A 23812-nucleotide genomic window follows, 5' to 3' on the forward strand; every position below is an offset into this window, starting at 1 on the left:
CCAAGTGAAAAATCATGGGATCCAGTTCAAAAACAACAAGCAACGGGACAGGTATAAAATTCTAATCTCTAAACACTTGCATCCTTCTCGTTATCCTGATCCCAATACTTTAGATGTGCTAGAACTGTTTGATGATGTCTCTAGGTTGATAGGAAAGTTAGGTTGGACTGATTTGCTGAAACCTATGAGGGGTTATGAAAACTTCACTTATGAATTCTTAAGCTCAATTGTTTTCACTAAAGATAAGTTGAATTTTGATAACCCTAACCATAGAGTTGTTTTCCGGTTAATGAATATCGATTATGACATGTCACTTCAGCACTTTTGTGAAGCCTTAGGTTTTGCAAATGAAGGATATATTCATGATCATTGGGATCCTAGCCTAAAACCGGATAACTATGACCCAGCTGCCTTTTGGACACGCATCACCGGCGTTTCCAACTATGTTCCTAGAGCCAACAAAGCTAGCAACATCCACAACCCCGTACTTAGGTACCTCCAAAGGGTAATGGCTTGCACTATTTGGGGTAGAACCGAGCTAGGAAACACTAGAACCGATGAATTGTTCATGCTATGGGCAATGCTCCACAACCACCCCGTCAATACTTGCTTTTATTTGATTGATTACCTAGACTTTGTCGGTACTAGACCGGCCGGTAGAGGAGACATAGTGGTGGGTGGCATCATTACATATATAGCTAGGTGTTTTGGAGTGGGTGAAGATGAGGGGATCAAACCAATTGAGGGAAACAATAGGCTTAACATAGAAACCCTTATTGCTATGAATTTCATCAAACATCATCCACCGCTCCATTACCAACTTAAGCTAAATATGCCAATCGTGTTTTTATTGCCTAACCCATCTCGGACTACCACCGAGGTGGAAGAAAATTGGTTGTATGTTAATGATGTGCAGGTTCTTGGTGAGCAAGATGATGAAGAGGGAGAAGGTGCTAACTTGCACCATGATGAAGGAGAAGGTGCTAACTTGCACCAAGAGGGGCACCATGGCCATGAAACCGGTGAGCTTAATGAGAATCAAAGATGGACATGGATTCACAATGAAATTGAGAGGATGAGCACCGAGCAACAAAGGCAAGGTGTTGAGATCTCCGGCCTTCGCAATGAAGTTCAAAGGGGCAACCGTGTCAATGATGAAAATAATGAGATGCTCCGTCGGATGATACAACACCTCCAACTTCAAGGTCCTCCTTACGGACCTCAATAAACAAATGTGAGCTTTCCTCTTCCTCTCTTCCCTTCTTCTTCTTCCTATCTCTCTCATTCTTCTTCTACTCATCTCTTTTTCCTATCTCTCTCATCCTTCTACTCCTTCTTTCTTCTACCTCTTCTCTTTTAATTTCTTTTTCTTTTGAATCATTGAGGACAATGCTTCCCCTAAGTGTGGGGGGGGGGGCCTAATAAAGTGTCTAGAGTCGTAGTGTTCCCAAACTCCCTTGAACTTTATTCTTTTGTTTTGTTTTTATAGCAAGAGGCATAACTAAAGTAGCTTGTTTTTAATGTAAATATGGCATGAAAATTTTTGTTCTGTCTTTTCCTTAGGTTGCTTCTTGTACATGAAAGTAGTTTCTAGTGTTTCTTGTGTTCTTGCTATACCCATATCTTGTTTTAATGTGAAAATTCTCCAATGAGAAAAGCACCCGGTTGCAATCCTTGAGTAAATGTATGAATAAGTATTTTAAGGAACACGTTCTATCTTTAGTGTTAACTTAGACCCTTTAAAGTCTTAAGAGTAAAAGTAGTATAAGTTTGTGTGGGACAATTAATCAAATTGTTCTTAATTGTTATATTCTTATTAATTTGTTAATGTTAAAAGGGGCGGGAGGATGGCACCAACATGTGGGGGAAAGGACAATCCCTGACTTCCTAATTGTGGTGGTGACTCCCTAATTTGAACTTAATGTGAAACAAATCCATCAATGCTAGGGGGAAAGGACAATTACATCCAAAAAGACTTCCTACGCGGAGATGAAACAAATAATAATTTTGCAGCACTGCTTAGGGTGATTTTGAATCTAGGGGGAAAGGACAATTACATCCGAGAAGACTTCCTACGAGGATCGATAACCCCTAAGCATCTGCAGCCCCTTGTGCTTAATCGTTAAATTAATTCAATCTTAACTTTAATTCCCATCACTCTTATATGAAATGAAGAAAGGACTTTTCTCGGTTACTTTAGCACTAAGGATAGAACCTGTTCCTCATAATATCTGTCTTATACAGGAGCAAGAAAAGGGTTGGACTGCACACACACACACTCACTTGAGACTTGATGTTGGGTAGAATAGGTTCATGAGAAGTGTTTGAAGTTGTAATTAGTGTACTTGAAGCAAAGCCTTTCTTTTGAGACACATTGTTCTTAATATTGCCATAATCAAACTTTTGTTGCTGCTATGTTTGCTGCCTTTTGCTTGAGGACAAGCAAAGATTCAAGTGTGGGGGAGTTTGATGAGTCATAGATAGTATTAATTATTGCCTTATTTAGTTTAGTTTTATTTTAGATTTGATTTTATTTTATTGCATTTTATTTTAGTTTAGAATATTTTACTTCAAATTGTCTTTTATTTTATTTTAGGAATAAATATATGGTGGAAGGTGCCTTGGAGCAAAAGAAAGAGGACTGGAGCAAAATACAGCGCAAGAATACGAAGATACGGGGCAAAAATATATTCCCCCAACTCAGAAGCTTGGCACGGCCCGTGCCAACATGTGGCACGGCCGTGCCCGTCCCAGAAACCACTTTTGCTGCTTTTTCTTCAAGGCCAAGTTACCCTGTTGCGGCTTTACCGTTTTATCCTTTTAGTTGCTTAGTTTCTAAGTCAATTGTAAAGCTATAAATAGAGTAGCTCTCCACCATAAACAATCATGCTTTACTTTGTTTATTTCAATTGCTATTTTAATAAAAGTCTTTATTTTCCCTTTTACTTTCCTTGCAATTTATTTTACCGTATTTCTCTCTTCTTCCTCCATGTCTACGATGAACATGAGTGAGTAGACTTCTTAGTCTTAGGATTGTTGGGGAGTCTAATGACTCAATCCTAAACAAAACATGTCTAAACCCTAATTTCTATGTAACCCTAATTTCTAATCTAGATTCACCGTCTTAACGTGGATTAACAATTATCAAACTGTGGAAGCGAAAGCGGAGGGTTTGATAATCGTTAATCCATCATCCCAAACATCAATTCATAAAGCGAGAGCGGAGTCTTGATGTTGGAACAAGTGAATCTAGACAATAATTGCAAAACAGTGAAATAGTCTTTGCAATTATTGAGACAAAGAGTAGTTTCAATCCTCTATGCATCTTCTAGTAATCATGTCAGTGAAATAGGCTTGGTTGCTAGAAGTAAACTCTCACCGGACTTTCATCGGAAAGGTGAGGGGCTAAGGGAAACCGGTCTTTAGAAATTAGTGTGTAAATCATGAAATTAGATGTTTAGGTTTTGTCTAGTGAAGGATTAGTTATTAAGATGAACCAATGATCCTAAGGCCCTTTATTATTATTGTTTTTACCTTCAGCAATCAAACTCTCCCTTATCAACTTTCTCTCCTCTAATCATTCATTAAAAGTTAATTAAGTTGAACAACTCCCTAGCGGAACGATACTCTACTTACTACTATTACTTCGATAGGCCATGCACTTGCGGTTTGGCTCTATCAACAGGTAGCATAACTTACACCGCCTTACGGCTTTGCACCTAAGCGAACACGTCGACTCAAGTGCACCGTGCCACATATGAGCACGCCTCTGCGCTAGGATCACGCCACACGTGTCCTCTAACTACCCTAATCACACGCCACGAAACTCGGAGACGGTTAGGCTCAATGCGTGCCTATATAATGGTGAACTTGTTTCACCTCAAGGGTTGATTCACTTTTCCCAACACTTTCTGCACTCTTTCTCAGTTCTATTACTGACTTGAGTGTTGGAGTGCTAACGTGTCTGCAGACGCATATCGTTCCACTGCGAAGACTCGTCGCAACCGTGCCGGAAACTATCATTGTCACACCGGAGCGCATTCCACCACCGTTGCCACTCATCCGTTCTTACTGAACATATCGAGTTGACTTAAAAATGCGACCCAAAGTAGCGGTAGAAAATTTTTGTGGGGCTAAAAGTTGAAGAAAAAATTGAAAGGGATAAAATGAAAAATTGATATATTTAAAGGGACAAAAAAATTATTTTACCCAAAAAAAATGATATGATTGCTTGCTTTAACCGATTAGGATAAAACCGATGTAACTGAAAAATTATAATTTTTTTTTATCTCTTTTGGATTTAGGTTCGTTTAAAAACTGAATCAAAAGAAACCGAACAAAATTGGTTAAGTTATTGATTTTTAATTTTGAAATCCAATAAATCGAATAATTTTACAGATATGGAGTCCAACTCATGAATTTCATGTTGAAAAAGGTCCTCGACAAGGTGACCATATTTCTCCTTTTTTGTTTCTATTAGCGGCTGAAGGCCTAAATGTCATGATGAAAGCATTAGTTTAGATTTACTAGTTATGGTGTGGGGGCGCAATCTACCATGTCATTATCTCATCTTCATTTTGCAGATGAACCTTATTGGTTGAGGTTAAAAGTTGGGCCAATGTTAGAGCTTTGAAGGTGGTATTAATTTTGTTTGAAGAGTTATCTTGTTTAAAAATCAATTTTCACAAAAGCATTAATGTTAATGTAGCGGAATCATGGTTACATGAGACTGCTGTGGTATTGAATTGTAGACATGGTTGTCTTCTTTTCGTGTTTTGGGACGGCCTATCGGTGGAGATCCTAGAAAACTTAGTTTTTGGCATCCCTTGGTGGATCGTATCCGTAGTAGATTGTCTGGTTGGAATAGCAATAATCTTTTTTTGGAGGTCGACTGATTTTCCATAAATCTGTATTTTCCTCCATTAAAAAATAGGGCGCGCGAAAATAACATAGGGTGAAAAAAATAATAGTCCAAACAAAGTTATGATTGGTTATGGCTATGCTTATGTGCCTAGCCCAACCCATGAGTTGAACCTACACTTAGAATTATCCTCTTTACCCAACAAAAATTGTTCATTCCCAACTGAAATGGCTATAGTGCCCCAGCGTGAGTTAACTCACGCTAGTGTAAATCTTTGTAAAAATCTCTGCATGAGTTAACTCACGTAGTGTATGTGAGTTAAGTCACGCAAATTTAACACCAGCATGAGTTAACTCACGCATGTGTATTTTTGGAATTTCAGTTGGAAATAAGCAAAATGGGTTGGGTAAAGAGCAAAATTCCTACCTAGCCCAACCCATGAGCTGAACCTACAGATCCATGAGTTTAAATTCTCACACAATCTCTTTTTGTCTGGCAAATCGATTCTCTCATTGCTGTGTGCCCTAACTTCAAGTAAGTTTTGTTCATCACCTCCTTTGTACTGTGATTTAGGGTTTTACTTTCTATTTCATCTTGAACCTACACTGTTACTTTTTCTTTCTTCATCTTTTCATCATTTTCAACCAAAATCATCATCTGGGTTGATGTTTCCTTTTCCTTAATGCAAATGGGTTGTTGAAAAACTTGTTTTTTATTTACTTATTTATTTATTTTAATGGGTTTTCAGAACCACCCTTGATTTATTTTTCTGTTTTATTTGATTTCTTTCATTTGGGTGTTTCCAAAGTTTTGGTTTTTATAGATATATGCTATGCTTTGTTCATGAAAACTGTGTTGTTTCTGTGTTTTCAGTTTGAATATGTGTTTTTTTTTTTTTAAACCTTTTTACTCAATTTTGTTTAGAGTTTTTGTTCACGTTTGATTGAAATGAGTTGATTTCATGTTTAGTGTTCCTTTGACTACTTCAAATTATCATTTTAACTCTTGATGTTTCTTAATGTGCAGAGGAATTATTATGAATATTTTAGGTTTGAATGTCACACGGATTACTTGGTTTGGAAACAGGTTGGGGTTGATTCGGTTAGGACCAGGGGAAAGTATTACTCAGTCAGGACCATCAGAGTCCATACGCCCGTTTGTTCTTAGGTATAATCCAGTTGTGATGGGATTGGTGGATACAAGACGTTCGAAGCTCACTGAGGAAACGGTTAAAGGATGTTTGAAGAAGGAAGACAATTTAAGCTGGGTAGATGTTCCAAAATCATTTTTCAAAGACAAGAAAAGTGGGGGAATCATGTTCGCGTGGAATGAACTTTATTTTACGATATCAAAAACTTTACCAAAGAAGAGATGGCTCTTGGTTGAAGGTAATTTGATAAAAGAACGTATTGATGTGTCTTTTCTTTTGGTTTCTGAACCAAGTTGTCGTAAAGAGAGAGATAATTTACGGAGTGATTTGCTGAACTTAAGGAAGACAATTTCAAATCCTTTGGTGGTGATGGGTAAGTTTTATGATGGTGTACCATCCGAAGAAAAAGAAGCCGATTTTGAGTATTTTGTAGACCATAAATTTTCAAAGCATTTTAAGGTTCGGAAATGGTTGGGATCAGGGAGAGTCCGCTCAGGTCAGTGCCCTTTAGTGCTTCATTGTAATGAACAAGATGATATTTGATATGGTGGAACTTAGAAGTGAAGATGAGCACCCACATATGTAGAAGTATGATTTTGATTACTTTTAGATCTTTATTTTGTCATTTTGCTAGGATGTCCTTTTGATTACATTTACAACTTATTTTGATGGGAAATGGCAAAGTTGAAAGTTGATTATAATTATTCTGTATGATCGTCTCTTTAATAGCGTGCATTTAACCCTCTTGGGTTGGTCTGCGTGTGTTCTTCTATTGTGTTTTATTCTTCACAATAATGGTCATCCTGCAATCCGCCATACCACTATGGTAATTTTGTGGTTCCGCGCATTCCGCTATCCACAATATAGCTATAGTATTTTTGTTGTTTAGCGTGTAGATATGATTGACAATAGGAATTAACTTGCCTTATGCACCAAATATTACTTGAGATTTTATTTGCCTGAGCTTCGAGTAAACTTGTGTTTTGTGCTGTGTTTTGTGATCTTCATGCTTTATTGTCTGTCATCTGATGTAGTTCTTGGTTACTCTTATGCACATGCTTATGATTTGAAAAAACTCCTCCGACATGAGTCCTAGTCGTTGCACTGCAGTCTGTTTCCCGGCTTCGCTTGCGCGATTTTTTGCACTTTTTTTTTACTCTTTTTTGTTTAATCCATCCCCGACCCTAATGAATCGAGTATGTATGAAGGGGTCAGCCAAGCGGTTCGGGTTCTCGGTCGGTTCCCGTTCGCCTGCTCCCCTCGTAGTCCATTAGTGGGTAAGGTGGGCAACTTAGAGGGCGCCTCCTCTTCAGACGTGTGGCGTTTGTTCGGTCTTCGCTTTTTTTTTTGGAGGCGGGAGTGCTTGGTCGCTGGGGTTTCCTTTTCCTCAACCAATTCGGTTGTGTATTGACTTCAGATCTAAAAGTAGGTAGGTTAGGTAAGAATGTCATGCAAATATGATGGAATTTCAATGATTGTTATTGGAGGATGTCATAGTCTTCTTTCAGTTTGGTGCTATAAGATTTATTTGCAATTATGTTTTATTGTTCTCTAGGCTTTATATATTGCTGAATCACCGCTCAATAAATAAAAATACTGCCGAATCTTTGAGGCCAGGTAAATAGTTTCAGTAATTAATCGTATAACTAGTGTTCAGTTCTGAACGCAAATTAACCATTATGTAAACTGTATCAAGCAGTGCAGCAACCAATATGACAGTAATTGTATGAAGCACATTTCAAGGCTTTCTTCAGGATTTTGAAATATTGTATTCCTATTCCTTATGGCATAGAGTGTTAGATGTAGTAAATACAAATTCTGCTGAGAATCAAGATGTGCGATAGGTTTTTTATGTAACTGTCTTATTGCCAAGTCCTCTAAGGAAAATCTTTCTGAAATTATCCTTTTGATTTTGACGTCTTTTACGATTGTTCTTGATGTGTTTTTTTTTGAGGTTGATGAAATATGAATACCATTTATGTTTGACGTTTCATTGTTAATGTTTCAAACCATACAGAGGTCAGAATTTGAATTAGAAAATTTTGATTTCTCGGATCTTTTTTATCGACCCAGTTGCAATATTTAGAGGTTATTGTCAAAGTTATAGCTTTCTCAATGGTTTGGTGCAATATTTAGTGAAGCATTAATGTTTTTATCGCATGACAAATGTTTTGTTGACTTGCATTTTGCACCTACTATTACTTGAGCTTTTATTTTGCTGATTTTTTAGAGTTAAACTATGCCTTGACTCTATTTTGTTTCTCATGCTTTGTTGGTTATATTCAAATGTAGTTCTTGGTTACTTTGATGTAATTATGCAAATGGTAATGATTTGAAACATGTGAACCTGATAATGGTTGGTTTGGAGAAAAACTAATTGAATGATTTCCTCTTGATTCATGTTTAGAATATAGTTCATGTTAAACATTATCTCTTTGAAACTTCATGAAATTTCTGTGCATATGTATGCTTGGCCAATCCATAGAAAAATTTCTATGAAACAAATGTTTTCGAATGTACACTTTCGGACAACATATTTCGTTTAGATTATACTTCTGAACGGCATAAAATCAGATTTTTTTAGATGTGTACGATCAAAGTGATATAGAGGGTGTGAAATGTTATTCCCTAACATCTGTTGTTAGTTATTGATAGAAGAGAAGGTGGTTATGAAGAACTTATATTAAAGACAAATTATTAGTACATCAACACATGATAATGAATTAGTACTTGATCATAATAGTTTTGGGTTAGGACACATATGAACACATGGCATCTGATGGTCTTCTTACAATAAGTCATACTGAGTAAAATGAATTAATATTTGATCATAAGCCTTTCATTTTGATGCTGTAAGATTCAGTTGCATTGGTGGTATATTGTTATCTAGGCTTTTATGTATACTGATGAATCACTAAGGTCTAGTAAATAGTTTCAGTAATAAATTAATTGTAAAACTAGTGTTTACCTCTGGATGCAAATTAATCGGTAACAAGCAAACTAGTATGTAAACTTTTTTACTTTTTTAAGGACAAATGTTGGTAATTAAATCCCCTAAAAAAATGTAGTTGGAATATGTGTGGAAATTGAGTTAAAAGATTAAGCACAAATTCTCATGTTGGGTAGAACTAGTGTTGTGTGAATTGAAAAAAGTGGAAGTCCTATATCGGATGAAACACATTAGTAGTGTTTATATAGTGGGGGTGTGCCTCTAAGAGGTACATAATTATGTGAATGAACTACGCACTAGAGAAAAAAAATATATTGATTATATATATATATATATAGGACATATCAAGTGAGAGGGGTTTTTATTGTGAGAGATGAGAGACTTTAATATTGACCCTTGGATCAATCTTTACGGTAGTAGTTATTTTTTATAATTGTAGCGTAGCATCTTTTCACCCTCTTCTTCTATCCAGCATTTCTTCTGCGTATTCTCTCCACATCCAGCAAAAATTGCAGAATTCCTTTTTTTAGATCTAATTCAACATCCATCATCCCTTTTGGAAGGTTGTAGTGTGGTATTAATCCATCTTTTTTTCATAAAAGAATCACAGTTTTAGCATCAAACTACCAAAGAATGAATCAAAAAATTATCATAGAGAAGTTGGGATAGAATTTGTATACTGTTAATGTTTTAGTTATATTCAACGTGAAATTGCAATTCGAAACCTGTAACGATTACTCAAACACAAATCAGAAACATGAAGAACATAAAAAAGAAGGATGGTTGAATCCCTAATTAAAATGGTGAAATAATTTTGGAAAATCAACAAATTGTCTTGAGTCTCCTAATGGTTGCACTGATATAATCAATAGAAGAAGCCACGAAGGGGATGAGAATTATTTTTCACTCATATGAGTTGCGATGTGATGAAGGTGAAAAAAGCAGATCGATAATTGGAATTGGGAGAAAGGGAGAAAGAAGAACGCTCGCCTACAGAAAGGAGAGAATTGTACAAATTAGATCTGATCTGTTAATATTAATCTAAGGGTCATAATTTAGTCCTCTCATCTCTCATTTTAAATGTCCTCTCACTTGATATGCCCTCTATATATATATATATAATCAAAGTTTAAACCCCTCTGGTCTAGATTCCTGGCAACGCCTCGTGGAGCATACCTAATTTATGCCAAATAAAAAAACTGATCTGAGTCTCTGTATTCAAAATGTTTGAATTGAATGGTTTTCCTAGTTTTATGGATCAATGTAAGTATTTTAAAGAGTCATTAATACTATCTAATAGGTTTATGCCATCTGTAATTGCCATTAGGCAATAGAATTCAATCACTTGATAAATAGGTCTCACTGTACTGAATGAGAAGCTACGAAATAATTTGATCCATCTATCTTTCTCTCTCTCTCTAGGCTTTCCTAGTAACTGAGAATTCCAAAATGGAGGAAGCAACTTCTTTTATCTTGGATGCAGAATCACTTGATAAAAATGAAGGCAGAACCAAGATGAAGCAATTGACAACCACTTTCATTAGAACCCTAATTTCATTCATACCTACACTCTTCCTCTCCTCCGACCCACCGCCGCCGCTGCCCACTTTGCCGTTGGATCTCATTTCTGAGATTCTATGCAGGCTCCCCGTCAATCTTCTCCTTGAACATCGATGTCTCAGCAAAACCGTAAATATGCTAATCTATGATGCTCAATTTGCCAAGAAACACCTTCGCATGTCAACAACGCGCCACCACCTCATCTTAATTGACCAATCTGATTTGGATGCGATAAAGGCAATATCTTACCCACTTCACTCCTTTTTTAACCCAAAAACCATTAAACCCACACAGCTAAACTATCCTTACCAACACCATCCTCTTTTAGAAGTTGGCTCTTGCAATGGAATCCTTTGTTTGAGGGTTAGAATGAGACATCCCGAGGAACCCAGTTATATCCTTTTATGGAACCCTTCCTTTAGAAAATTCAAAATATTGCATGCTCCAAAATATTCACACGAATACAGTCCTACCGTGTATGGTTTTGGCTATGATCATGTAAACAATGTTTACAAGGTGATTTCTATTTCTTTTGATGATGGTTTAGATTCACAGGATAGGATTTTCGAAACTCAAGTAAGGATTCATACATTGGGTACCAATTCTTGGAGAATGATTCACGGGGAGTTAATTCTTCCAACTAATCGTCATGAAGTGCTGGTATTCATCAGTGGTGCACTCAATTGATTTACTTATACGAATAAGTATAATAGTGAACTTTGTGTTGTTTCTTTTGATTTGGTGAACGAGTCGTGTAGAAAACTTTTGCTGCCTAATTATGGAGGGGAATATGTCAACGTGTACTTGGGTGTTTTGAGGGATTGTTTGCATATCCTTGTGGATCATTTTGATTTTTCTAGTGTTTGGTTGATGAAGGAATATGGAAATGAAGGCTCTTGGATTGAATTGTTTCGTTTTCATGCCACGGAATCTATCTCTCATTCTATCCAACCAATATGGATTTATGAGGATGACCTAGTGCTAATGAGAGATATTTCATCGCTACATCAAAGGAGTTGGACTGTCTATGATTTCAAAAATGGTACGTTTAAGTATCCAATGATTCAAGGGTGCAATTCTCATATGACCTATGTAGTTTGCGATGAAAGTTTGATATCACCTTGTTTCTGACATGAGGATGTCAATGTGGTGCTATCTGGCTTAAACTTTACTCTTATTTTCAACTTATATGTTAATTTCTTTTTATGTTACTTATTTTATATTTGTTCTAGTTACTGGTGACTTTATTTATCATTGTTAATTAATGGGCGATTTAGTATGTAGCTTGGGAAATTTTTATAAATAAGTTCACAACTATGGGTTGCTTTGGATGATTTGTGATTTGATATTCTTGAAGTAGAATTAAATTTAGGTATTAAACTAAGCTGAATCATGCACGTGGTTCTTAGTAAATTGGTATAGAATTTTGTTTTTTAATGATTAAATGCTAAATTTATAATTGATGCAATGATTTTGTGATCATTGCATTGATTCATTAAGCTAATTTCTAGTAATAATTTATTGGTTGTGTTGTGTCATGAGAGTTAATGTAATAATAGTTTATCTTGGATGAGTAGCTGAAAATGAAGTTAGAAATGTTACAAGATCAAACCACTGAATCAGAAAAGACTTTCTTTTGTTCCATGTTAGCTCAATAGGGTTACTGTTTTCTCATTCTTGTATCTATCTATAGTTTTAGAATTTTGGGTTGGACACCTAAGTCAACCCTATGAAAGCAGCTGGTAAGATAAGGATTGTTCCAACTTATCAAGTTATATTCGGGCCATATTTACTACATTCGGCAAGAAAAAAAAACGCATTGATCTAATTGAAAGGTAGTGTCGGTTCATCGGTTTCAGTTGCTGACTGTAGCTTTCTCTCTAATTCATCTATGGATCATTCCATATGGTCAAAAAGGAGCTTTTTATTTGAGTGAGATGAAATGAGCATTCCCCAAACATTTCTCCATATATGGTCTATCAACGCCACATTCGTCCAAACATTTCTCGAATAATATGCCACAGCGCTGCTAAATACAAGTCCCGGAACTTTCCATCAAGATAAGGATCAATAATATCTTTTCTGAAATTTCTTCGCAAAATATAAGAGTCCAAACATTCCAAACATTTCTCTTCGAGGTTCTGTGTGTCACCAAATTTTTTTCAATAATGTTCCAACGTACCATTCTTCTGCCATTTAAGAGCCCATTCTACTAAATTCACCTGTTCCCTATCAAATTTTGGATTAACAGAAGGACTAACACAGAGAACCTCGAAGAGCAGGTGACTCCCTCTAAAAACATGTAAAGGTGTCCATCCTACTGTCCTTTGTTTTGGTATCTTCTTCCTCAGGTTCATACAAACTAGAAAAACAGAAATAACAAAAAGTAAAACAACATTTCCTCCAACAATTGAACCAACCAAAACCAACAGCTTTTTCTTCCTAGGAATTGGGAAGCAAAAATTAAATTATAATCCCTCTCCTGAGCAGTCAAATAAACGCTATCCGTTGCGATCTGTCGATTCACGCCTCCTTTCTATTCATGACTAGTTTCTAAAACCAAATGTAGCAACAAATCTTGCTCCATAATCTACCACAAAAGTACCATTGACAAAACCAAATCAGAATTGCTAACAGGTTTAAACACAATTTCAAGCATACTCAGACTCTATTTTCGTCAACCCTAAATACTAAATTTTCCTTCCATTAGATCAGAACTTGAGTCTAAAAAGGGTAGCATTGGTATTTGATCCACAGTTGAGAAGGTAGTTAATTATCTGTAGCCTGTAAGAATGAAAGAAGATGATGGAAAGGGAATGAAAACGAGAAGAATGAAATGCAAAAACTGAAGGTTAGAAACTGAAGAGATTTGCAAGGAAGATTAATAATGAGTGAAACAAAGAGATTAAATATTGACATTACTTTCATTTTATTAGTGGCAATGCTTAATAACAAACATTTTGAATGCTTCACATGAAGTGTGTCTTCTATTTTGATGCATAAGTACAAAATGGCCATCACTCAATAATAATTATCTTATATTACAATAAGTCAAGTTCTTGATTCGATAATTGTGATGAGGTCTCACCGCATCTTCAGATATGCTGTATGACAGATTTGCCTTGGCTGCACATGCTTTTGATTCGATAATTGGTTATTTCTGCTCTGCCATAATTCCGCAATCAACATCAGTGCATGACCTGCTGTACCATTGTCTTCCCGGCTAAAATCTTGTTATGCAGAAAGTTGTTCCAACTTATAAAAAAGATCTTTGCACACATGGGATTAATCTTCGAGGACATGGTGATGTCAGAATCTTAGTCGCATTTAGCAAATGGAGCACAGTCAGTTGTGTAAGTGTAATTCTGAACAACTATAATTTTTTTTATCATTGTTGTAATTCTGCAAAGTTGCTTTGCAAAAGGCTTAAGTTAATCTAGAGTATTAACCCATGCGATGATCGGGTTTTCAAATGAATCCAAAAAGGATATGATCGGGTTTTTAAATAAAAGTAAATAAGTTATTCAGAGTCCATAGAAGTCAAGTAAATACAACAGATATGAACATAACAATCATCAATTATTTCTATTATGAATTATTTACAGTTTTCTTTCAAGCAAATTTAACCAAATTTTATGTTATTATACCATTGATTATGGTACACATTGCTTATGTTATACTTAGATAGAGTGAACTTGTGTGCGCAACATATATGCATCGAAACTTCTGATAGCAAGGGAAAGTCTATACCTCGAAAGGGTCAAGATCAAACAGTGAGATGTACCTTATCAAAACCTCCAAAATTATGCATCGTATCAAAATCATAAGAAAAGAATAACTGAAGTAGCAAAAGTTGGATGAGAAATCCAATCTGATTCATTAATAATAACAATAACTAAATTTAATTCTTTGAAATCCAACTTAGAGATATGCAAGTTCATTATTCAAACATACAAGCAGCAAAGATAACGATATTTGCACAATAACTCCATAGATAAAACAGAATATATGGAGTTTCTCCAATTTAAAATTCACATTGAAAGCAACCCATCTACAAATCATATTCAAATTATATACTGATTTTTAACAACACGCACGCACATTAAATTGCTCACATTAAAATCAAATCACAAAGCAACACTTAGTTGTCAACTATGTAATAGGTAATGCATGAATGGAGAATCAACGTAACGAATCTAATTATCTGATAATTAAGAACAACATAGCAAGTTCTCAAGCTACAAATTCAATCGATCATTAATTAACAATGATAAATAAAAGCTATTACTAATTAGAACAAAAATAAGATATACAACATAAACGCAGATTAACTTATAAGTGGCAACTGAGTCTAAAGTTCAAGCAACACAACACGAAAATGACATTCTCACATTAAAAACAAGGTGAAATCAAACTCTCAATGCAAATTTCAGGAGTAGCCACACAATTGATGTTTTCAATATTTGAAAACTTAAATGTACTATTTTTGAAATCATAAACGGCCAAAAGTTTCAGTGTCCTACCCCGCAATAATGTAGACACTAGCACTTGGTCATCTTTGGAAAGCCATAGGGGGCGGGTGCCAAAAGGATCTTGTTCCATGTGAGGAACACGAAACAACTTAGCCCAAGACCCTTCATTTCCATACTCCTTCATCTACCAAACATCATAAAAAGTTTTTCTACTTGCAAAGATACATAAACAATCCCTGAAGACATCCAATATCACTTTATAAACATCTTCCGCTCCATAGTTAGGCTGCAAAAGACTATGAGTATAATTCTTCTCATATGGAATCCAGTTAAGCGCACCACCCACAAATTTCAGCAATTGATATTCATATGGAGGAGGTAAGTCCTCGTTAATCAACCTCCAATAATTAGTACCCAAAGTATGTACCATTCTTTGGATTTTGAAATAAAAAAATGCAAGCACCTTGTAAACGTCAGATACATGATCATATCCAAAGCCAAATATACTGTAGTTGTCTCCTAGAGTTTCTTCGAAAGAAGGCAATAATTTGAATTTTTTAATGGAAGGGTTCCACAAAAGGACATGAGATGGTTTAGTTGAATTGAGTTGTTTCATTGCTAAACAGAGGATTCCATTGCAAGAGCCGCAATTAACAATGTATTCTTTGTAGAAAGGGAATTCTAACTCGGTGGGTTTAACGATGGAGTTAAAAATGGAGTACCGTGAGTAGAAAATGGAGTGAAGTGGGTAAGAGATTACCCTTGAGCTTGAGCTTGAGCTTAACCTATTAACTATTTTGGTTAAGATGATGCGGTGGCGGTCCATGGTTAAGGTTGACATGACAAGGTGTTTCCTAGCAAACTGGGGATCAGAAATTAGAGTATTGAAGGACTTACTTTGGCATCGAAGCTGAAAGAGGAGCTTGACGGGAAGCCTACAAAGAATTTCTTCCACGAGTTCCAATGGGAGTGAGGGAAGCGATGGTAAGTCGGAGGAGAGAAATAGTGATTTTAGGGTTCCGATGAAGGTGAGAAAGAGTGATTTTAGATTTATGATGAAGGCGACGAATGTTTCTTTCATAGTTGAACGATCAGAAGAAGCACCTTTGGGTGGCTAACAAAAGAAACCGGTGATAGCTTGAGAGACTTGACAACAGAAACAACAAAACTGTAAAATTAAAACAAACTTCCCCAAAATTATTGCAAAATAATAACAAACTTGCACGTAATAACTCATTTCTCGCTCCCAATAAATCTTATATTCTCTGCTTATAAAAGTTAATGACCAGCAAAAATAGAATTTTTGTCAATCCTAGTCATTTGACACATCATGTTCTTACACTTTTGTGTCTTTTGTAAATAAGATTCCTACTAGAGGAGAGATAAAATAACTATGAAAATATCGACATGATTTTCTAACAAAAAATTCATTTTAGATAGTTGTATCAAAACAAACTAAATTATTTTAAAAAATTAATTTTATTACGATAAACAAAAACGAAATAGATTTTGATTTTTTTTTTATAAATCTCTAAAACAATTAATCTTAAAATTATTGATTGTCAAAATCATTTTTACTTTGATCTATAACAAAGGTCCCTATGAGGTTGTTTGTCATAACTCAAAAAAAAAAAAATTAAAACACTTTTTTTTTTGAGAGAAAAAATAAAAGCACTTTAAAGAGCATAATATCTTTTTTTGAAAGGAAAGAGCATAATATCTATTTGTCTTTTTTATTTTTTAACCATGATCTAGAAAAAAATATAAAAACAACTTAAAATAAAAAATTGTATTGGATGATGGTTTTGAAAGGTTTATATGAATCTTTCAAATTCAATTTATGTTTTTGTAATATTGTTAAAATAAAAAATATATTAATCATAAGCATTAATTTATCATTCTTCAAAAAAACACTCTTTTAAATTTTTTGAAAGATTTTTCATTTTTCCCCAAAACCCTTTTTTCTCCTTCCCTTCCATCTTCCAAACAAATCTTTGAGAGAAAATGAGGGAAAATGAGAAAATCTTCTCATTTTCTGAAAGAGTAATCTTGTAGAGAAGAATAAGTTAATGCTTATGATTAAGTTTTTTTTTTAATCTTACGAATATCATAACAACATAGATTAAATTTGAATAATTCATATAAACCCTCTAAAACTCCCTCCAATATAATTTTCGAGTTTCCCAAACGAGGAGAGTTTTGTATTACTAAGAAAAATTAACCTTCAAAACCCTCTCCTACCATTTTCCACTATTTCTTCCACTTGTTCATTCTTTTTTTCCTAAGTCCTCCCCTCTAAACTCCGAAACTAAGCCTTAGTGTATAGTTTGGTAGGCCTCTTTCCTTCAAGTGGTTGAAAAATGAAAGTGAACAGAAATAATTGGAAATCTCATAACAATGAAATCCAAGAAAGAAAATAACTGAGTGCAGTATTGGAATTATAATTATTAGGGAAAACCCAAGTCCACATCGGATAAAAATAGGACTCAAAGATAAAATGAAGGAGATTTTATACACCCTAACATGTGCAATCCTTTTATCCAAACCATCTTCCAATGCAGTTCAAGTTTCAGAATTGAAAACATATACCAAGAATATAAAGATTACAGTAAAATTAATAATCACATCCACTTCTTAATGCCTTGTTGTTTTATAAATTAGTTCAGAGAGGAATTTTCTTGCATTATACTTGTATAGCGGTTATGTGAAACTTTTTGACTAATGACCAAACCATTCTTGGCGCACAAGTGAACTATATGCAGGTATAACACATAAGCCATGTGTACCACAGTTCTTGGTATAATCACATAAATTTGATTAAATTTGCTAGAATTTAAACGGTAAATGATTACCAAGTGGTTTATTAAATAATTGTAGAAAGAAATAATATAGGCAACAAAATCTGAAAAAACTAAGGAATATTTAAAGAACCACTTGATAGCTATGAAGAACTGACACGCAACAGACAAGACCCTGACACAGACGTTGTATCCATGTGGGACACAGACACATGTCGGACACCATACATGCCTTTCATCTAAGTTTCAATGCTAGTACAACAGAGCTTGATAGTCATTACAGGAAGAATTTCATATTATGATACGGCGAAAAGACTCACTGCGAATTCAATTGGAAACTCTTTGAAGATGACTTATAATGAATGATAAGAATATCATGAAAAGAGTTTCTCGTGCATATTCTGGAATGTAAACTATTGTGAGAAAGCATATATAAACATTTTATAAGTTGGAATGATATCACTCTTCACATATTAGCAATTTTCGCGGATATTTTCCAGCAGAAAAAGAGGCAGGAAAAACGCAAGTGGGTGTACGGTAGAAGAAACTTCCATCCTTGAGAAGCCATACAATACAATTTGCTGAGAAACCAAATGTATAGAGAGTAATCATGTTAATATATTTTGTTCTAAGATCAACTCTGTCTCATCTGACATTCTACTAAGAAAACTCCCTCCAAACACACGTAGCAGCGTCCCTCCTACACTTCCTACCGTCCCTTGTTTTGGTATCTTCTTCCCGCATTTCTGACAAACTAGAAAAACAGCAATAACTAAAAGTAAAACAACATTGAAAGGAATTATTAAAAGTTATGTTGCATTCGGAGCAAGAATGGAATTATGACCCCTAATCCCTATTCATCTCCTGATCAGTAATCAAATAAACACTATCCAGCGCGATCTCTCGATTCACGCCTCCTTTCTGCATCATTAAAAGGAGTTATTTTAAAACCTCCAACATTATACCTATGAATAGTTTCTAAAACATTGTAAGAAAGGTTCTTGTATTCCCTAAAACCAAACCAAAAGTACCAACAAATCTTGCTCCATAATCTATTACAAAATCTTCAGTAGCAGAAATCAAAAGCACCATTGACAAAACAAAATCAGAATTGCTAAGATGTTTAAACACGATTTCAAGCATATTTGACTCAACTTTCAAAATAAACTCTTTAATATATGAAAAATTACTCGGACTCAATTTTCCTCAACCCAAGATACTAAATTTTCCTTCCATTTCAAAACTTGAGTCTATAAAGGGAAGTATTGGCATTTGATCCACAGTTGAGAAGGTAGTTATCTGTAGGAATGAAAGAAGATAATGAAACGGGAATGAAAATGTGTAGAATGAAATGTAAAAACTGAAGTGATTTGCAGTGAAGAGTATTAATGATTGAATCAAAGAAACAAAACATTTTGAATGCTTCACGTGAAGTGTGTCTTCTGTTTTGATGCATCTATATTTAGTTCTACTAGATTCAGGTTGGTATTAATGTTGCTGTTTGTTTGGCCAAGAAAAAATCAATCACAACAGGTTGGTCTCAAATAACATGCCGGAAACCCAACACTCAACCAACCTTTGCCTAAACATCCTTCACGTTAAATTCTGCACTCTCTGTGGTACTCTCGCATTGCATATATTATTTCTGCCACCTTCATAACGAACCTCTCACCCATTTCTCTTTAAACACAATTCCTCTCCTCATTTGAAAGAATCGTGTCAGCGTGAACAGATGGTAGCAGCGACTTTGACAAACCATTATGGGCCAACTAAGCTAGGAACATCGCGATCTTATTATAATCCCATCTTCTTAAATCATCAAATTATTAACAACTAACTATGGTTTATTCACTAATACATATTGTGAACTTCTAAGAGTTGAGGTAAATGAATCCACGCTGAACCTTCTCCAAAAATCCACAGATCTTTCATGGTTAACCAAAACTTAAACCAAAAATAAAAAATTTGGGAGAAAAATGGTACAAATTCTTGTAATGAACAATATAGGTATCAATTTTTGATGGAATTTTGTCAATTTGGATTTAAACATTAATTTCTGGAATAAGCTAACATTATGTAAACTGACAAAATCGTGAAAGCTATTGCAACAATTTGTTGGATTATCAATTTTTTAAGTAAAATCTTGATATGCTTAAAGTTGTTCCAACTTATAAAAAAACATTTTTCACGCATGGTGGTGTCAGAATCAGTGGTGGTTGTACCGCCAGGTTGGGGTGGCAGTGGTGCAATCTTAATTGTATTTAGCAAATGAAGCGTAGTCAGTGGTGTGAGTGTAATTCTGAACATTTATGATTCATTTATCATTGTTGTAATCTGACAGAAACATAACATGCAAAAACAGTCATCAATTATTTCTACTATGAATCATTTACAGTTTTCTTTCAAAAAAATTTAACCAAATTTATGTGATTATACCGTTGATTGTTGTACACATTGCTTATGTTAGTGCACTTGTGTGTGCAGCATATGTGTGTCGTATAGAGGGGACCGTGTGAGGGAAGGAGTGAGACAAGAATAGTTTAGTCATTACTGTGCTGCTGAAGTAACAAAACACTTCTGATGCAAGGGAGAGTCTATACCTCAATAAGGTCAGAAAGCTCGAAAAGTGATTATTTATGCCTCCAAATGGCCAACAAATTTTTTTCTCAAAAAGTTCAAGTTACAAAATTGATAGCAAGGGAAAGTCTAAACCTCAAAATGGTTTAACAATAAATTTGTCAAAAATCACAAAAGTTGAAAGTAAAGGAGAAGATTATCATTAGACTTAAACTTCATCAGAAGCCAAACAGGAGTCTAAGCCTAAAAGGGGTCAAGATCAAGGAACTGTATGACTTTTATAATAAGAAAACTGTTTACCAGGTGAGATGTTCCTTATCACAACCTCCAAAATTATGCATCATAACAAAATAATAAGAAAAGATATTAGTTTTCAAGCAGCAAAAGTTGGATGAGAAATCCAATCTAATTCATTAATAATAACAAAAACTAATTTTCAATCTTTGAAAACCAACTTAGAGATATGCAAGTTCATACAAGCATACAAACATCAGATATAATTAACATAATGATCTTTAACTTCCAGTATCAAATATAACACGCACACGCATTTTACTTATGCTTTGATTGAGAAATTAAAATTGACAAATGCATATGTTGCTCACGTTAAATTCGAATCACAGACCATACAAAGCAAGCCAGTTGCGAACTAGATAAACGGTAATGCAAAAATCAAAGAATCTAGTTGTATAATAACTGAGAATAACATAGCAATTTCTCAAGCTAGCAATTCAATCGACCATTAATTAACAACGATAAATAAAGTCATTTCTATTTGAAACAAATATAAAATAAATAACATAAACGGAAATTAACATATCAGTTGCAATTGAGTCTAAAGTTCAAGTCACACAACAACACATTATTGATGCCATCACATTAGAAACAAGGTGATATCAAACTCTCAACGCAAACTTCAAGGGTAACCCCATTCCAACTTTTGATGTTATGAATCTTTGGAAACTTAAAAGTACCATTTTTGAAATCATAAACGGACAAATAATTCCATTCACTTTGCACCGATAATGTATGATCCATTAGCACTTGGTCTTCTTCGGAAAGCCACAGCGGGTAGGTGTTATATTTAGAAGCGAAAGGATCTTCTTCCAAGTAAGGAACACGAAACAATTTAGTCCAAGACCCTTCATTTCCATACTCCTTCATCAGCCAAACATCAGAAAACCTTCGTCTACTAGCAAAGATACGCAAACAATCCCTCGAGACATCCAAGATCACTTTATACACATCTTCCGCTCCATAGTTAGGCTGCAAAAGTCTTTTATACGACTCAGTCACCAAATCAAAGGAAACAACACTGTGAGTATAATTCTTCTCATATGGAATCCAATTAAGCGCACCCCTCATGAATTTCAAATCATAATCATATGGAAGAGGGAACTCCCCATTAATCAATCTCCATGAATCAGTACCCAAAGTATAAACCATTCCTTGAGTGTTGGAAAAGATAACAAGCACCTTGTAAACATCAAACACATGATCATATCCAAAGCCAAATATAGGATCACGATCATAGTTGTTTACTGGAGTTTTTTTCAAAGAAGGCAATAATTTGAATTTTTTAACGGAAGGGTTCCACAAAAGGACATCATTTACTTTAGCACCATTGTGTTGTTTCAGAGCTAAACAAAGGATTCCATTGCAAGAGCCACAATTAATAATAAATTCTTTGTCGAAAGGATATTCTAATCTGGTGTGTTCAAGAATCGAGTTGAAAATGGAGTAGCATGGGTAGAAAATGGAGTGAAGTGGGTAAGAGATTACCCTCGACCCTCCTGGGCTTAAGCCTAACTTATAATCTGAGTAGCTTACGACGAGGTGGTGACTGTGCATGGTTGACATGCTAAGGTGTTTTCTAGCAAATTTAGGATCAGAAATTAGGGTATTGAAAGACTTACTTAGACATCGAAGTTGTGAGAGGAGCTTGACGGGAAGCCTACACAGAATTTCTTCCACGAGATCCATCGGGAGAGAGGGAAGCGATGGTGGGTTGGAGGAGACAAATAGTGATTTTAGGGTTATGATGAAGGCGAAAAAGAGTGATTTCAGAATTCTGATGAAGGCGAAAAAGAGTGATTTCAGGATTCTGATTAAGGTGACGGATGTTTGTTTCATCATTGAATGATTAGTGTGGTTTCAGAATTCAGATGAAGCAGCCTTGATAGCTAACAACAAAAATCAAAGAGTGGTTTCAGGATTCTGATTTTACTATTAGAGCCTGTATCGCCTAGAAACTTAATCCAAATGGAAATGCTGTATATTAGGAATGCGAAACACACAACTGAACGTCTGAACCAGCTGATTTCCATGCAAATCAATGTTTATATTACTTCTGTTCCAATTGCACATAGCCACGTTTAAATATTATTTATTTTATTTAAAAACCAATTGCACATAGCCACGTTTAGATTCTTCTGTTCCAACCATGGTAATGATATGCCTCGTTTAAGGGAACAATGCAGCGATTCTCTTACAACACCGGTCCTTAAGGAAGAGGTGAGGAGCGCCGTTTTTAGTATGGAGTCCTATAAAGCTCTGGGCCCTGATGGCTTCCAACCCATATTTTTAAAACATTTTTGGGATAGAATTGGTGATGACATATGGTGTCTCGTGCATACGGCTTTCAATATGGGTACTATTAATGCTTCAATTGCATATACATTAATTGTTCTAATACCCAAAGAGAGTAATCCCCAAAGGTTAAAGAATTTTAGACCAATCAGTCTTTGTAATGTAATTTTTAAGGTAATCACAAAAGTTTTGGTTAGTCGCTTGCGACCGTTTCTTGTTGACCTGATAAGCCCTCTTCAAAGTAGCTTCATCCCCGATCGAGGTACTACTGATAATGCCATCCTGGCCCAGGAGGTTGTTCATTTCATACATCATTCTCATGCAAAAAAGGGCTCTATTGCATTCAAAATTGATCTTGAAAAGGCATATGATAGGCTTAATTGGGACTTCTTGGAACTCACTCTCCATGATTTTAGTTTCCCTCCGGCAACTATATCTCTCATCATGAGTTGTGTTCAATCTAGCAATTTGAGTGTTCTTTGGAATGGTGCCAAAACTGATCATTTTACTCCTTCAACAGAAAGTCCTAAGTGGGATATGGAAACCTATGCAGGTATCTAAGGGTGGGCCACCATTATCTCATATTCTTTTTGCTGATGATTTTATGTTGTTTTGTGAAGCTAGTACTGAACAAGTCAAAGTGGTTATGGATACCTTAGAGGAGTTTTGTTCAGCTTCAACATTAAGGATTAATACCCTAAAATCCAAAGTTATGTGTTCTAGGATGGTTCAAGGGGAAAGAAAGCGTGAGCGACAGGATATTTCAACTATTAGATTTGTGGCGGATTTGGGTCATTACCTTGGGTTTCCTCTTGTCAAAGGTCGAATTTCTCGAGATGTATATAATTTCGTTGT

The 23812-nt window shown here is 35.2% G+C and overlaps 2 protein-coding genes, 1 long non-coding RNA gene and 2 pseudogenes across 3 annotated transcripts; 2 read left to right on the plus strand and 3 right to left on the minus strand.

Moving 5' to 3' along the window:
• Positions 1-5256: 5256 nt before the first annotated feature.
• LOC146915093 (uncharacterized) lies at positions 5257-6712 on the plus strand. Its single transcript, XR_015014477.1, has 2 exons — positions 5257-5395; positions 5888-6712. It is a non-coding gene; the product is annotated as an uncharacterized LOC146915093 (long non-coding RNA).
• Positions 6713-10410: 3698 nt separating this feature from the next.
• Positions 10411-11208, plus strand: LOC146915094 (putative F-box protein At1g47790). The gene has a single exon (XM_085721236.1). It carries the CDS (start codon positions 10411-10413, stop codon positions 11206-11208), a length of 798 nt encoding a protein of 265 aa, XP_085577362.1.
• A 1475-nt stretch (positions 11209-12683) lies between these two features.
• Positions 12684-23812, minus strand: part of LOC146915095 (putative receptor-like protein kinase At5g24010) — a 45849-nt pseudogene continuing 34720 nt past the window's right edge.
• LOC146915096 (F-box/kelch-repeat protein At3g23880-like) lies at positions 14914-16074 on the minus strand (annotated as a pseudogene).
• LOC146915097 (F-box/kelch-repeat protein At3g23880-like) lies at positions 21248-22501 on the minus strand. The gene has a single exon (XM_085717771.1). It carries the CDS (start codon positions 22499-22501, stop codon positions 21248-21250), a length of 1254 nt encoding a protein of 417 aa, XP_085573897.1.

This window comes from Medicago sativa, chromosome 6 (genome assembly GCF_051527215.1).
Source record: "Medicago sativa cultivar Bolivia chromosome 6, Bolivia_mono, whole genome shotgun sequence".
Classification (NCBI taxonomy): domain Eukaryota; kingdom Viridiplantae; phylum Streptophyta; class Magnoliopsida; order Fabales; family Fabaceae; genus Medicago; species Medicago sativa.